General features: G+C 46.6%; 1 protein-coding gene across 1 annotated transcript; it reads left to right on the top strand.

Annotated features, from left to right (window-relative positions):
• Positions 1-8,153: 8,153 nt before the first annotated feature.
• LOC128942845 (neuropeptides B/W receptor type 2-like) lies at positions 8,154-9,149 on the top strand. Its single transcript, XM_054285488.1, has one exon. The coding sequence runs from the start codon at positions 8,154-8,156 to the stop codon at positions 9,147-9,149; it is 996 nt and encodes a 331-aa protein (XP_054141463.1).
• The last annotated feature ends 5,560 nt before the right edge of the window (positions 9,150-14,709 follow it).

The raw sequence follows: 14,709 nt of genomic DNA, 5'->3' as shown, positions 1-14,709 counted from the left end.
TCACTCCCTGTTTGGGTTGCTTTTGTGACTTTTACATTAACAATGCATCACCACACCACAATTGTTCTCCCTCCCTGCAGCCACATGGAAAAAAATTCACTGGTCTCTCACCTTTTTCTTGCCTCTCTCTGCCTGAAATAATTTTTCCCTCATACAACCAGCAGAACAGGGTTCGTTTTCATGCTGGAAAGAAGTCCACAAACTCTTTGACTGATTTCATTATGGAAAACATCACAACATCACCCATTCTCAGGTGCCCCAGGGCAGCAAGGGAGGGAAATTTGATAACAGAGGGGGGAACACCAGCCATGGGTAACAGCATCGTATTCTGCCTCTCTCAAGGATGCTTTTCTTCCCAGTCCAGAAAATTCCCTGCCCTTTTTAGGGCTGTAGAATGCTGCTGTCTGCCCCATGAAATGAGGAGCAAACCAAGCAGGAATGCTGCACAACACCTCTGTTCCTATGATATTATTCTGCTGAACCATAAATTTGCAGAAGAATGGGCACTGCCAACTCCTGATTGCAGAGGAGGGAGTTCGTCACATCCTCCCTGTAAATTAGGATTTATCAGAGATGGAGAATTGATTGCCAAGTAACCTGCAGAGACACAAAACTGCTCTGCAGTTTTCTAGGACTCACTGAACAGTACAAAAAGGTTATTGATGCAGCTGGGGAGTGTTTCTGTACAGGATGCGCACCTCCTGACATCCCAGGTAGGGAAAAATTTACCTAACATTTGCAAGAAAGCAATTCTTCTTATTAGAAAAAAAAATAGGAAAAAATAAATAGAAAATCAACTTCATGGCAAGGAGCCTCAGCAAGGGTTTGCAGAATTTGTTGAAAACACGTCACTTACAAGGAAATAATTTTCATCTGCCTTCAAGTGGAGTTGTGAAGCAGGTGGAGATGGCGATGTCTCAGACACTGAGTGTGCTCCTTACTGACAAAATGACACTGATATTACCAAGTATTAGAAGTGAAAAACTTCAGTGATAACTCAGCCCTCCAACACAAAACACCCTCTCCCACACAGTCAGCACTTGTCTGAAATCATTCCCCTTGGCAGGAGGCCCTGCATGGCCTGGGGAGCTCTGCACTTCAGAAATTATTCCCTGTGGAAAACACAGAAGTATCTTTATTTCTTTGCTTTTTCTGCTTCTCCTCCATAAGCATCCAAAACTTCTTTTTGGTGTGGTCACCTATAATTTGCATTAATATGATTTCTGATGGGGGCTTTATTTACCCAGCACACAGACTCAAAGGTCTCACAGCTTAAATCCCCAGGGAATTAAATTTGGGCCTGAAATCAGATTTTAAAGAAAGGAGAGCCAGGTGTTCCTGACTCTCACTGCTGTTTTGGCTGTTTCTGGGACCCACACTGAATCCAGTCCCTAACATCCCCACTATGGCCATGACCATGGGGTCCCGATAAGCAGAGAGCACCAGCCATAAACCCCATCTTGCAGTAATCCCTTCCCTTTTCCTTTTATCTTTTGCATTTAAATTATTTTTATGCATTTTATAGCACACCATTTCCTACTCAATCCACCTGAGTTATCCAAATTACATTTTTCTCCATCACACTGACATAACCAACATGGCTCATGCTCTTAGCACTGAATTTTCATGACCACATACATGGCCACAAGAATTATGATGTTCTATTTAAGTAGGTCAGGCTGGCATTAATTGTAAAACAGAGCTGTAATAAATTATTGCAGCCCAAAGCCAGAATCAGGTTTCACTAAGCTCAAACCTGCTTTTGCTTCTTTTCCTTCTGCTTTTCCCTCTTTTCCTTACAATAGTTGATGGTATTGTAAACTTTGTACTCCGCAATGTCTGTTGCCCAAAAGAGTGTGGAGAAAGCAGCTGGCTCTGTGTAATTGCACTGGAAAACGTTGTTCCAGGAAACAGATTTCATCTGTTTTGTTGGTTTGGGGTTTTTTACATTGAGCATTGTACAAAATATTAGACCATTTCTCCAAAACATGATCTTAAGGTGAAGATGAGTCATTTCACTGTCATAGCACACACAAAAGGGAAGGGAAACCAGAGTGAACAAAGCAGCAAATTCATTCAGCAGCAATTTGCACTCCATAACCCTCTGGTGATGAGGCTTTTAGGCCAGAGGAGCTCTGCTACTTAAGCAGACAAGGCAACACATTAAGCTGTTGCTTAGAGATATTGGAATATATTGCACAGAGCCTGCTCCCCGGTGAGATCCCTGAAGGGCTCCTGGCTGTTTTTCCAAGGATGCATTATAGCCCTGTTGCAGTGCTGATGTTTGTAAAGAGTCACAGCTTTTCCAAGCAGGTCAAGCAATGACAGAAGGGTGACTTTGCACAAGTGAAAGTTCAGATGGCATTAAAAAAGTCAAAATAACAACTCCTCTCACTTGGACGTGGCAGATACCAAGGGCTCTTAGCAGCTGTGTTACAACCAGCTTAATGGCAACTAAATAATGTATATTCCTGCCAGGAATGCTGATGGATCACAGCACTGCAGGACACCCTCATCTGCCAGCAGCACTGGAAGGACAGGGATCCAGGGAAGAGCTGATTCCTACCTGCTGACTCATGCTAACTTTGGGTAAAAAATATCTTTTTATTTTGGTTTTGTTTTCTCATCCTTTCAAACTAGGATTCCTCCTTATGTTTTAATCTTCAGCTGTGCTGAGGAATGCCCTTGCACACACTCTGTGCACATCTGATAAAGGCAACCAGCAGGAAACAGAGCCCTGTTAATAAATCCATGGCCAAGAGAACTCCAAAAGGAAGCAATCAGCTGTACCCCAGAGTACTGCAGCACCAGATCCCATCACATCCAAGGCCTTTTCCTCACAGGTCCCACAGACAAATTACACAAAATTGTCACTCACATGGGCTAATGGAAGAACTCTGAGATAGGGAAGCACAAAAGCTCCAAGTCCAGAGGACTAACTGACCCATAGATGGATGCAGCAGATTAGCTTCTCCTGCTTCCAGAGTTCAGGAGGATGAGGCAGCAGCACCTCTGGCACAGTCAGAGCCATGGGACAGTTTTTGCCCTCTCCTCATGGCAGCACTGACACAAGGGAAGCCCCAGCCACTGCCCTGAGCCCCTCACACCCCACAAAGGTGATGAGCAGCACTGGAAAAGGGACAGTCCACTTCCAGAAATCTCCCTCTTCCAAAGGGCTCTGCTTTCAGCACACTGAGCTGGCTCAGGGCAGCAAACCAACCAAAGTACGCCCTCACTTCCAGCCCTGGAGAAAAGTAGGAATAAATGCTGGAGAGTAAAAGCATCCTGGAATGGAAGCAGATTTTAATTTCTCTCTGGAGCAAGGCTGCTGGAACCCAGACCAGGGGGGAGTGGGAGAGGAAACGAGGGTGTTGAAAGCAGCATTCCCTCTGCACTCAGATTCTCACAGTTAGGTATTAACTGCAGCAAGACTGGCACCGTGTCCTTGCTCCCACTGTCACCAGTACTCTACCAGAGCTCCCTTAATTAACACACCTGCCAGCACAGCTCCTGCTGTCAGCCAGGCAGCCTCTTGCAATGCCACTTTCCCTCCACGACTGGTGGGGCTGGGGAAGGTGTGGTAAAAGAGCCAGGGTCTCCAAGAAGTGCTGGGAATGAGGGTAACCCATTGCAGGAGCCTCCCAACCTCTTTCCTGGCTGGCAGGGAGCAAATAGCTCCAGCCAGCCACCCACCAGCTCCCAGGGCTGCAGCTTTTATTCCCCATCACAGCTGGTCTGAGGAAATTGCTGCACGGTCTGTGTGGATTGCTCCCCTGCAGAGCCAGACGGGGCAGTTATTGATATGTGCTTTCCCTGACAAAAACAGGCTGTTTATGGACTCCCATTTTCCTTAAATCGCTTCCTGAACCCCTTTGCCTTCACTGCAGCTTTCAGGCGGGCAGGATGTGTCACCAGCCCCTGGATCTGTGACAATTATCACCGTTCAAAAGCACTTCCTTTGCCACAATTCACCAGTTTACCGATGGTGACATTTGCCCTGCAGCTCTTGCCTGGTTCCCTGAGCTGTCCTACAAGGTGAGCACCATCACCTGCCTAAGCCAGCCTGGCTCAATAAGGCTGGGAAGGTTTTGGGGGGAAGCAGAAGGACATCCCAGCTTTGTGGGTGAGTGTTATCCTACAAATAGCCTGACCAGGCACACTTACCTTACCAGAAGCAATTTCAGCCCATTTGATGTAATCAGTTCTGGACATTTTTCAGGACAGCAGGTCCTGTTGTGGTAGGACAAGGGGGAATGGCTTTAAACAGAAGGAGGGTGGATTTAAATTAGATATAAGAAAGAAATTTCTTTACAATGAGGATGGTGAGGCACTACCACAGGTTACCCAGAGAGGTGGTAAATGCCCCATCCCTGGGAGCATTCAAGGTCAGGTGGGATGGTTGAGTTTTGAGCAACCTGATCTGGTTGATGATGTCCTTGCTCATTGCAGGGGGGTTGGACTAGATGACCTTTAAAGGTCCCTTCCAACCCAAACTACTCCCTGATTCTATTATTAACCTGCAATGCTTTTAAAAGCCTGAACACTTCATACAAATAAATCACCTTAATAACCAGTGACTGCAAGACAGCCAGCCGAGAACATTTTGTTTTGGTAAACAGATTATTGATTGTATATCTGTGTCCTTGAGATGAACTTGACTCCTTGACAGCAGCAGGAGCCCAACAAAGCAGGTTGTCCATAATTCCAAAATGGTGGATGGCCCTTGTCTGGAGCCAGCAGCGCATCAGCTTTAGGAAGGCAATAAAGCAGCACTGATTTAGCATTGGCAGGGATTTCCCCTCCCTAAAACGCTGCCTTTTCTTTGTTTGCACAGCTGACCCAAGCAGCACAGTGTGAACATGGGCTTCAAGAGGCAAAGTCCATCTCCATGGCACAGATTTGCCAGGAATAAACGCTTTGTCCCTGCTGCACTGTGCTGATGATGGAGCTGTTGGCACAAAAATAGGTCCAGGCAGCTCGTGCCCTTTGTAGCAGCATTTCCAAACCAGTGATTTCCAGGGCTTTATGCCGCTGTAATATTTATAATCAAGGAATGCCCAGCCAGAGAAGACAAGAAGAGTAAAACATTCTCTCCAAGCACTCCTCATCACACCAATATAAATAGATCTGTTTCCCCTGTGCACAGCCCCTGGCCCTGGTCGAGCCCAGAGATGCACAGAAGAAATATTTTCTCTGTTGATAGAACAGTTCCTACTGCAAAGCAATCCCCTACATGAATTTAGATCTGTTGGCAATTGTCCTCCCCAAAGCAAACAAGTTTTATTGGAGAACCAGGCAAGGAGTTCTGAAAGGAGGTGCCAGTAATTTGTTTGGGGCATATAAGCAAAAGCCCCTCTACCCACACCAGGCAATGAGCTTTAATTAGTCTCCATCTCATCTCTGACAGGTTATTTTAATCAAGCACATCCTAACCAAGGCCCGGAGAGCATGTTCACTATGGATAATGAGGAGTAAGGCACAAGGCAAGGGTAAAAGCACAAGGAACCATCATCAGCACCACAGCTCCTGAAACACACAGCACCCAGGCACACAACCCCTGGCCATGGCAGCTAATTCCAAGATAATATAGACTGGGAAAAAAAGAGCAGCTTTTAAACTATCCCAGAGACCAGAGATATACTTTATGCTGAAAAACAGAAAGCCTCAAAGGATTGTGGATGAAAAATACTTTAAAACCCTTTTGTCCCAGGGAATAGTTACAGATCAGCAAATGTAACATCACATTCTCCTGAATTTTTCTGCCTTCTGTATGCTATTCTCTGAAAAAAGACAACAGCAATTCCTGGAAACTGCATTCCCCCTGCAGACCTACCAAAGCCTTGCTTCATTTACAACTCCTTATAAACCACACCAGCTTTCCCAAAACAGGCAAGAAGAAAGCTCCAGGGGTGTTTCATCTGAAGAAGTATCATCCATATCATTCCTATCCAATATAATTGGACAATATAATTCCTGTTTCATTTTCCTTAAGCCCAATGTCTGCTTAGATTTTGGTCAAGGAAATATCTTGAAGAGTTGTACATTTTAAAAAAAAAAAATCCCATCTGCTGAAGTCGGTTATAGCCATGTCTTTAAGAAGTGCAATGAAATGTTTTACTCCCACCCAGCTACTGGTGCACAATAATCTTGCCAGAAGAATATAAAACATCCAAAAAGAGGAGCAAAGTCAGACACACTTCTTGGCTACTGGCTCAGATCTATGAGCTGGCCCTCCTGGTTTAATGCACTCAGCCAGGCATGGCAGTGATGGATTCCTGTTTTCCCTTGCTTTGTCTCGAAACAAAGGTCAGGCAATACTTAAAAGACTAAAAGAGAATCAAAAGACTCTTGATTTCCTTTTTCTTTTTTTTTTCTTTAGGGACATGCTGGTAAAGTGATCTTACATTGTTGCTCTATAACCTGGGGTGCATTTCCAAGAAGCTTCACGGGACTCCTGCACCTCCTGATGCACATCTGAAGGATTTCACTGGATTTCCAAAGCCGGATCAGAGACCCAGCTGGAGGAACTCAGCCAAACTCCCCCAGAGCAGCCGAAAACAGCACAGATCTGGCAAGGTACATCTGTTTATTTGTTTATTTTGCGCGTTGTAATGTAGCTCACCCTCCTCCTGCTCCCTTTGTTAAAACCAGCCACTTTTCCCTATTGAAGCAGTTTAACCCCCTGCTTCCCATCCTTTCATCCCTCACTTAGCCAGTCCTGAGTGCTGCCTGTGTCCCTCCACATCTCCCTCATTCCTGAAGGAAACATTCACCGTATTTACTCTTTCAATAACCCTGCAGAGAGAAAACCCTTGTTTCCCCCCTTCCCCGATCCAAGCAAGTGCTAATTGGTCAGACACACAACACGCACACACAGAAGCATCGTGTTGATCTGATTGCAAATCCCCGTATGTCAGCAGCCCAGAGACCCTCCTCCAGCTCGGATCAGAGGGAAGAGGCTCACCAGTGAGAGCAGCAGGTGCTGGAGGAGGCAGAGGAGCCGCTTCCCAGGTAAGGGACACTTCACTCCCCATCCCCAGCGCCGGCAGTCCAGCTCACTTTACTGCTGTGCGACAACAAAAGGCAGGAGAAGTGAGGCACTTCTCTCTGCAGAGCCTGGGACCGGTTGCCAAGCCTTTGATCTTCACGGTGGAGGGGGGTAGGGGTCGGTTTTTTGTTCATTCCCTGTGGAGGAATTCTTGGAAGTATGGGTCAGGCAATAGTGATGGATGTGGTGACTGCTACAGGTGAGATGATTCCTGCTGTGTCTCTTTCAGGGTACTTTTCTCTCTCTTCCCCGATTAATCCTGAACTTCTGAGATGTACAGCTTTGTCTATCTGTGCCAAATTTGGGGGGCTGCCAGTTGTTCGTACTGGGGATGGTTTTCAGAGTGAGTAAGTTCATAACTCACCCTTGCTTAAAGGTGTACTTTGATTGCAGGGAAATCCCCTTTAAATGTTAATTTCAGAAATACTCCCTGAACTATTTTTCCCCCTCCTTCTTTTGCTAGGGGACCCTGGGAGTGGGGAGTAGCAGTGTCAGAAACTTCTTCATTGTTTGTGAAATCGCTGTCCATGAAGAGCCTGAACTCCACACAAAGGCAGGCGCTAATTAACCACTGGAATGCTTCTGCTCCAGCACGGAAAGCAAGAGCTGTGCCAGAGAAACTGCAGCCATCCCTCCAGTCCTCCAAGGGCTGTGAACAGCCAGCCAGGCACGAAATTCCCCCTTCTGCCTCCTTGTTCCTGCCAGCCCCAAAAGAACTGTCACTTTAGACAGCTGAATGAGAGCCGCTCAACTCCCCCAGCAAAGAAAAGCCAAAGCTCACCGGAATGCTCTCAGAAAGAAGAGTTCCTTGACTTCTTCAGAAAGACATTATTCTCTTGTTTTCTTGGTTCATGGAGCCTTATGTCTTCCAAACATTTTCTTCTCCCATCACCACTTCAAAATCTAACTTCTCCAACGGGGGGGAGAGGTAAGTTAGGTGGTCCAAGAAGCCTCACAACTCACCTTTGAAAATAAGCTACATCTAAATGAGGTAACAGCTGCTTCTCACAGGAGGGGAAAAATATCCCAACCAAGCAAAAAACCTCTCACTTCTGGGCTAGTGAGGCTTTCAGTGGTATCTGGAGGCGGTCTGTGGTCAATAGGCATGGGAAACATCTTTTGGGATGATCTGAACAGCTCCTGCAGCAACGCAGGCAACAGCTGCTACCTGGAAAACAGCATGAGGTTCAACTTCACCCTCCAAGAGCAGGCAGCTGATTTCTACATTGTCCTGCCCGTGATCTACTCTGTGATCTGTGCGGTGGGGCTCACAGGCAACACTGCTGTCATCTATGTGATCCTCAAGGCCCCCAAGATGAAGACTGTGACCAACATGTTCATCCTGAACCTCGCTATCGCTGATGACTTGTTCACCCTTGTCTTGCCCATCAATATTGCAGAGCACCTCCTCCGCTACTGGCCCTTTGGAGAAATCCTCTGCAAGGTCATCTTGTCCATAGATCACTACAATATCTTCTCCAGCATTTATTTCCTGACAGTGATGAGCATAGACAGGTACCTGGTGGTGCTGGCTACGGTCAGGTCCAAGAGGATGCCCCACCGCACGTACCGAGCAGCCAGGATTGTCAGCCTGTGCATCTGGATCCTGGTCACCATCATAGTCCTCCCTTTCATCATCTTTGCCAATGTCTACACTGATGACCTGGAGATCAAGAGTTGTGGTCTCAATTTCCCCAAGCTGGAGAGGTTTTGGTTCAAAGCCAGCAGGATCTACACCCTCATCCTTGACTTTGCCATTCCAGTATCCACCATCTGCATCCTCTACACCATGATGCTCTACAAGCTGAGGAGCATGCACCTGAACTCCAATGCCAGAGCCCTGGACAAAGCCAAGAATAAAGTCACCATCATGGTCTTCATAGTCCTGGCTGTGTTCCTCTTCTGTTGGACCTCTTTCAACCTGGCTACCATCGTGGCTTTGACCACTGACTTACCCCAGACCTCCATGGTCATTGGGATATCCTACTTCATCACCAGCCTAAGCTCTGCCAATTCATGCTTGAATCCTTTCTTGTACGCTTTCCTGGATGACAGTTTTTGGAAAAGTTTCCGGAAGCTGCTGGAATGCAGAACTTCTTGAACAGGGGGCTGGGGCTGGCAGGTCCCTGCCCTTCCAGGGTTTTTCAGGAGAAACTTTGCAGACTGGAGGAGTGGCCAATGAATGCACAACGTCCTTTCTTTGGTTTATATGTAATGTGTGGTCTGTTTGTAACCCTCATCAGCAACAGGGTTTGTCCTGCCCACTTGCAGCTCTTGTATTTCCCCTCTTTGCTCCCACCAACTTGCATTTCTAGACCCTGATTTTAATTTCACCCTCTGAATTACTAAGGCCAGAACATTTCCTTTTCAGGGGTGTGCTTCTGCCACAGAGTGGTCCTTTATTGCCATCTGCTGTACAGCACGGACAGGCTGGAGACCAATTTCCAGAGGAGTGCAAAGCTCAGTTCTTTATCACTGAGTTATTAGGGAGGATTGTTTAATGGAGCAGAGCTAATGAGCACTTTCAATGAAACATCTGTAAAAGAGAGGATGAGTATTTAGAAGAGAAAAGAAACTATTTTCAATGTTCGTGTATGTTCCTGTGTGTTATGGCTTCCTTTTGATTTTGAAGGATTGTCCATCTTCCACCCCACCACAAATTTCCTCTTTTCTGACTTGTTAAATTTAGACCAAAAGGAAGATTTGAGTCTCAAAAATGGTGCCAAACAGCACACCATACAAATACTATAACAACTGTGAGAACTTGTGTTAGAAATAATTTTGAACTAGTTGTTCCTGTAAAGTGTCAAATACATATTTATTTAAGAGTGAGTAATGAAATAAACCTCATGGGGGAATAAAGAGACTGGTCCTTCTTTCACAAGAGAAAATTTATGCTACTTGTGCCATATCTTTGCTATATATATTGCATTTTGCCTATTATAAAATAAACACAGCAGGTTTGTAACAAAATTAAGGTGGTTTGTAAGCCATAAGTAAGACTGTAGTGAGCACTGCAGATATAAAGTTTCTTCTTTCACAGATAAATAGTCAGAATACTTGAACAAAAGTATTGGAACAAAAGGACTTGACTGGAAGAGTCTAGAGATCAGAAACTCCATATAGAAAGCTTGGAAAACTCATTCTCACACCCTTTAGCCCTGCTAGTAGTGAAGTTTGTATCTTACTGCTGTTAGGAAGGCTGTCATAGCTAAAATATTTCTTTTAAGTTTTCCCCCAACCCCAGGCACCAAGCTTGGCTCTTACCTGTCCAAATTCCCCCAGGAAAAGGCAGTACACGGAACATAAAAGGAAAGGAGGCTGCAGTTCTCAGCTTAAATGGGCTCCCAGAGCCATGGGTGGGTGTGGGTGGAGACCCCAGGTGAGACTGCTCGGGGAAATTCAGTGCCCTGAGCACCCCAACACCCAAACTGACAACCCTCAATACCTCGGGATTCCAATTTAATTGATGGAAAACTAAAAACAGATGTGTGGATACAAGATCACTCTGTTGCCTTCTCCATATTAAAGGTGCTAGCTGTGGTAGAACAATGAAGGAGAACACATTCTTCCAGGCAAACCTTCTCCAGGAATTTTGCTTTGGCGTGGTTGCCACCTGCTGGCAATGGGTTTCCCGGGTGGAAAAACCTCTCTGTGTGAGAAAACTGACTCAAATTATGTCACCTCTCACACAAGCTGCCCAATCAGCTGAAACATCGCTGTTCACTGGCACTGGGGCTCTAGGAAAGGCAATATATTTGATTAAGTAGAAAAACTACTGTATTTTTTTGCATGGAAAGGAGCTTTTCAGTGTGAGTTAACCACTTCAGACATGACAATGATATAGCTGGAGTTTTTTCCATTAAGTGGAAAAAATGATATGATAGTCACAGTCACAGCATGGCTCAAGCAGGGTTAAATTTCCCAGCACTGTGTCCACTCGGGTTTGAATGTCTCTGAGGATGGAGATGCTACAGTGGACAACCTGTTCCTGTACTTCACCACCTGAACAGTGAATTTCCTTCCTGTGATTTAATGGAACTTTCCATGTTTCAGTTCGTGTCTCCTGTCACTGGATATCACTGAGGAGAGTCTGGTTCCCTCCTCTCTGAACCCTCCACGGGCATTTCCAGACGTTTCTTGCATCCCCTGCCCCTTCCATTTCTGAGCACGGGCAGCCTCATCTCAGCATCTCCCTATGGCAGCATCCTGCTGCATCCGCGATTTTCTCCATGCCAAACACCCGACAGGAGCCTTGGCCACTCGTGCGGGTGCCAGGCTCCCGGGGGAGAAGGATTTGGGCTGTCCAGGTGCCCTCCCGAGCCCAGGGGAGGCTGCAGCTCCCGCGGAGCCCCGGTGCGGTTCAGCCTGGCGGCACTAAGCGGCACTCGCTGCTTTCAGCTCAGCATCGCTGCATCCCCCCCATCGCAGCATCTTCAGCCTCACACACAGCCTGGCACTCTGCTCCTGCGGGGAAACAGCACATTCGGGCTTCCTGCGCCTGGGCAGACCCTCGGAGCACAGCATCAGAAGCCAGGCTGCTTTGGCTCCTTCTGGGAGAGCAGAAAACACCTCCAGGGAGATGCTTGCCCACTCCCAGCACAAGATTTCCCCAGGGAAACCCCCACGCCAGCTCATTCCTTTGAATTTCCTCCCACTGCTGGGGCTGGCTTGTCACACCAGCCCACATCAGCTGCATCCTGAACACTGGAAGCAGGAAAACAAACCCCATTAGCGATTCACTGCATAAATCCCTTCCTAAAGCAAGCACCCTGTCTGGGGTCTGCAGGGAGGCTGAATTAGGAACCCAGGCTTTCCTCCTCCTCCTAACCCCTTCCCAGCCATGCACAGAGTCAGCTCAGCCTCAAAGCTGGGTGGATTTCCTTCTGGAACAGTGTGTGCTGCATTAATGGGTGCAAAGGTGCGGGGCAGCCACCGGGAATTAGGGCTTATATTCCCATTTTTAGGAATTAGGGCTCATATTCCCACTTTTAGGAATTAGGGCTCATATTCCCACCACAGGCTTTCCATGCAGGCATCTCAGCTAGGGTGGGGGATCAGAAGCTGTTGTTGCTTTTTAAATCTTCATGCCACAGCAATATTGTCTGTTTGGATCAATTGTCCTCATCCGAGCCGTGCTGCAGCTTGTTCTCCTGGGAAGCTCCAGTCCCCTGGGTCTTACACAGTCTCACACTGCCTCCCCAAGGCTGGTCACGATTTTTGGGTGAGAAAAGAAATAATACCCCACTGAGAGTTGAAGGCGTGGCTCTCAGAAGCATCTTGATGTGAGGAAAATATGGAAATAAAAATTAAACATGGATAAGCAAAACCTTGGACTGTGAAAGATGAGAAGCAGAAGGATATCCAAAAGACAGTGTTCAAATCAAGCCAAGGAAGAGAATTTGTCCCTTCCCTGTACAACCTGACACCTGTAGCACTCACCTCGTTTTTTTGGGACTGCTGGGAGCCCCTGGGTGCTGATGAGCCGCTGTTGGTCCCACCATAAACCCAATGAAATGACAACCCACTGGCTGTACTGCCAATTCTGGGAGAAACCAGCCCAGTTTGGTGCCTTCAGAGGGTCTCAGCACATCAAGGTTTGACATCCCCACCTGCTGCTGGGACTTCCCAGGCTGGGTTCCTCTCCCAGTGAGTCAGGAGCTCACCTGAGGATCCCCTGTGGGCTGTGGGACATGGCCCTGGCAGCTCCCTGTCCATGCCCAGGGCAGAGCGTGTGGATCTTGTCCCATCCACACCACCACTGCAGCTGAGGCTGTGCCTGGAGGCAGTTTTGGGATGATAAATTTGATCTATGGCAGCTCTGAGGTCTCCAGAGGAGCTCCAGGTTTGTCATTGTGGAGTGACAGGATGAGAGGAAATGGCCTCAAGTTGTGCCAGGGGAGGTTTGATTAGATATTAGAAATATGTTTAGATTTTTTTTTTTTAGATTTTTTTAGATATTTAGAGGTTTGATTAGATTATCAGAAATATTTTTTTCACCAAAATGGTGGTCAAGCCCTGGAAAAGGCTTCCCAGGGCAGTGGTGGGGTCACCGTCCCTGGAAGTGTTCAAAAAACCTCTGTGTGTGACATTTCATTTAGTGTAGTGGTGAATGTGGTGGTGTGGCTAGTGTGTGATAGTTGGACTTGTTGTGCTTCTCTAAACTTAATTACTCTATGATATCAGGGATCCTCCAAAATAATCATTCTAAAAAACACCTGTTGAAAGGCCCCATTTCCCTCCCTCCCCCTTCTTTTGACTGGAAGCGAGGAAGAGGAGTTAATTTAAAGGCAAAGGCCAAAAATAGTGACTGTAAATATTGCCATGAGTCCTTGTTGGCATTTGTGTTTGGTAAGTGAAGATGAAGAGAGAAGGATCAAAGCTGCCTGAATGACTTTTAATTACAAGCCTTGATTGTTCTATTTTCTCTCAGAAAAATACTGCAATTATCTAACAAAGCTCTTCAAGTGGAATTAGACACTAGCCCCAATCTTCAAGGGCTGTTCAGTGGCTATTTTCTCTTTAAAAAAGAAAGTAAATTTGATGTGTGGATAAAAACCAGGCGCTCTATTGACTGCCTACAGCCATCAAATTTGGTGCTTCCTGAGTAAACAGAGGATGGGAAGCTTTCCCCAAGAGGAAGTCAACAGCCTGGGGTGCACCAAAGACTGGTGTCACTGCTAAAGGCCCCCACCACAATGTTCCCTGGCTGCCTGGGGTGGGTGCTTCCCATGTGGGAAGGAGGAGTTCCCTTTGAGGGTAAAAGAAGCTATAATTTGGCAGCAAGACCATTGTCCTCATTTTCAGTTTTCCTGAGATGATTTCTTGCTGTGTCTTTCACCAGGACTTCTGCATATCTCCATCACCTCCCCTTGCTCCAATGCTTCTGCACAGCTCATGCCAGAAGTGTGAGATAACTTGGGAATTCCTAAGGTCCAAACCACCCCCTGGACAAGACTCAATAAACCAGCTGGATAAGGAAATCAGAGAAATAAGGATTCTGTTTCATAACCTTAACCCTCAAATGAGATCAGAGACTGGTAATTAACAAAGTCAGATTTCAACACAATGAAAAATGTCCCCTGAGACCCAGCCTGCTGCTGCTCAGCATTGATGGAAATCCTACAGATGGAATTAAATTTCCTTTATCCATGTGATGGGTTCAGCAGGATCCTTCATGCCATGGCCACACCCAGCTGAGCTCCTTCATCCACGCTGACCAGGAGCTGGCGTGTGAGGCTGATGGACACCATTTCATGATGGATGGGGCAGGTCAGAACCAATAGCTCACAGAATCATGGAATCAGAGACTCACAAAATCATGGAATCACAGAACCAAAGACTCACAGAATCATGGAATCATAGACTCACAGACTCACAGAATCATTGATTCACAGACTCACAGAGTCACAGACTCATGGAATCACAGAATCATGGAATCACTGAATCACAGAAGTACAGAATCACAATTCACAGACTCAGAGAATCACAGAATGGTTTGGGTTGGAAAGGACCTTAAAGATCATCCAGTTTCAACCCCCTGCCATGGGCAGGGACACCTTCCACTAACCAGGGTACTCAGAGCCCCATCCAGCCTGGTCTCCAGCTCATCCTCCACAATTCCTGGGGGATATCCCCAGGCAGAAGGGCTCAGTGGCATC

The sequence above is a fragment of the Melozone crissalis genome, unplaced genomic scaffold (assembly GCF_028551555.1).
Source record: "Melozone crissalis strain CALT ecotype California unplaced genomic scaffold, PUWL_Pcris_2 ptg000044l_1, whole genome shotgun sequence".
Classification (NCBI taxonomy): domain Eukaryota; kingdom Metazoa; phylum Chordata; class Aves; order Passeriformes; family Passerellidae; genus Melozone; species Melozone crissalis.
This window is presented reverse-complemented; position numbering and strand designations above follow the sequence as displayed.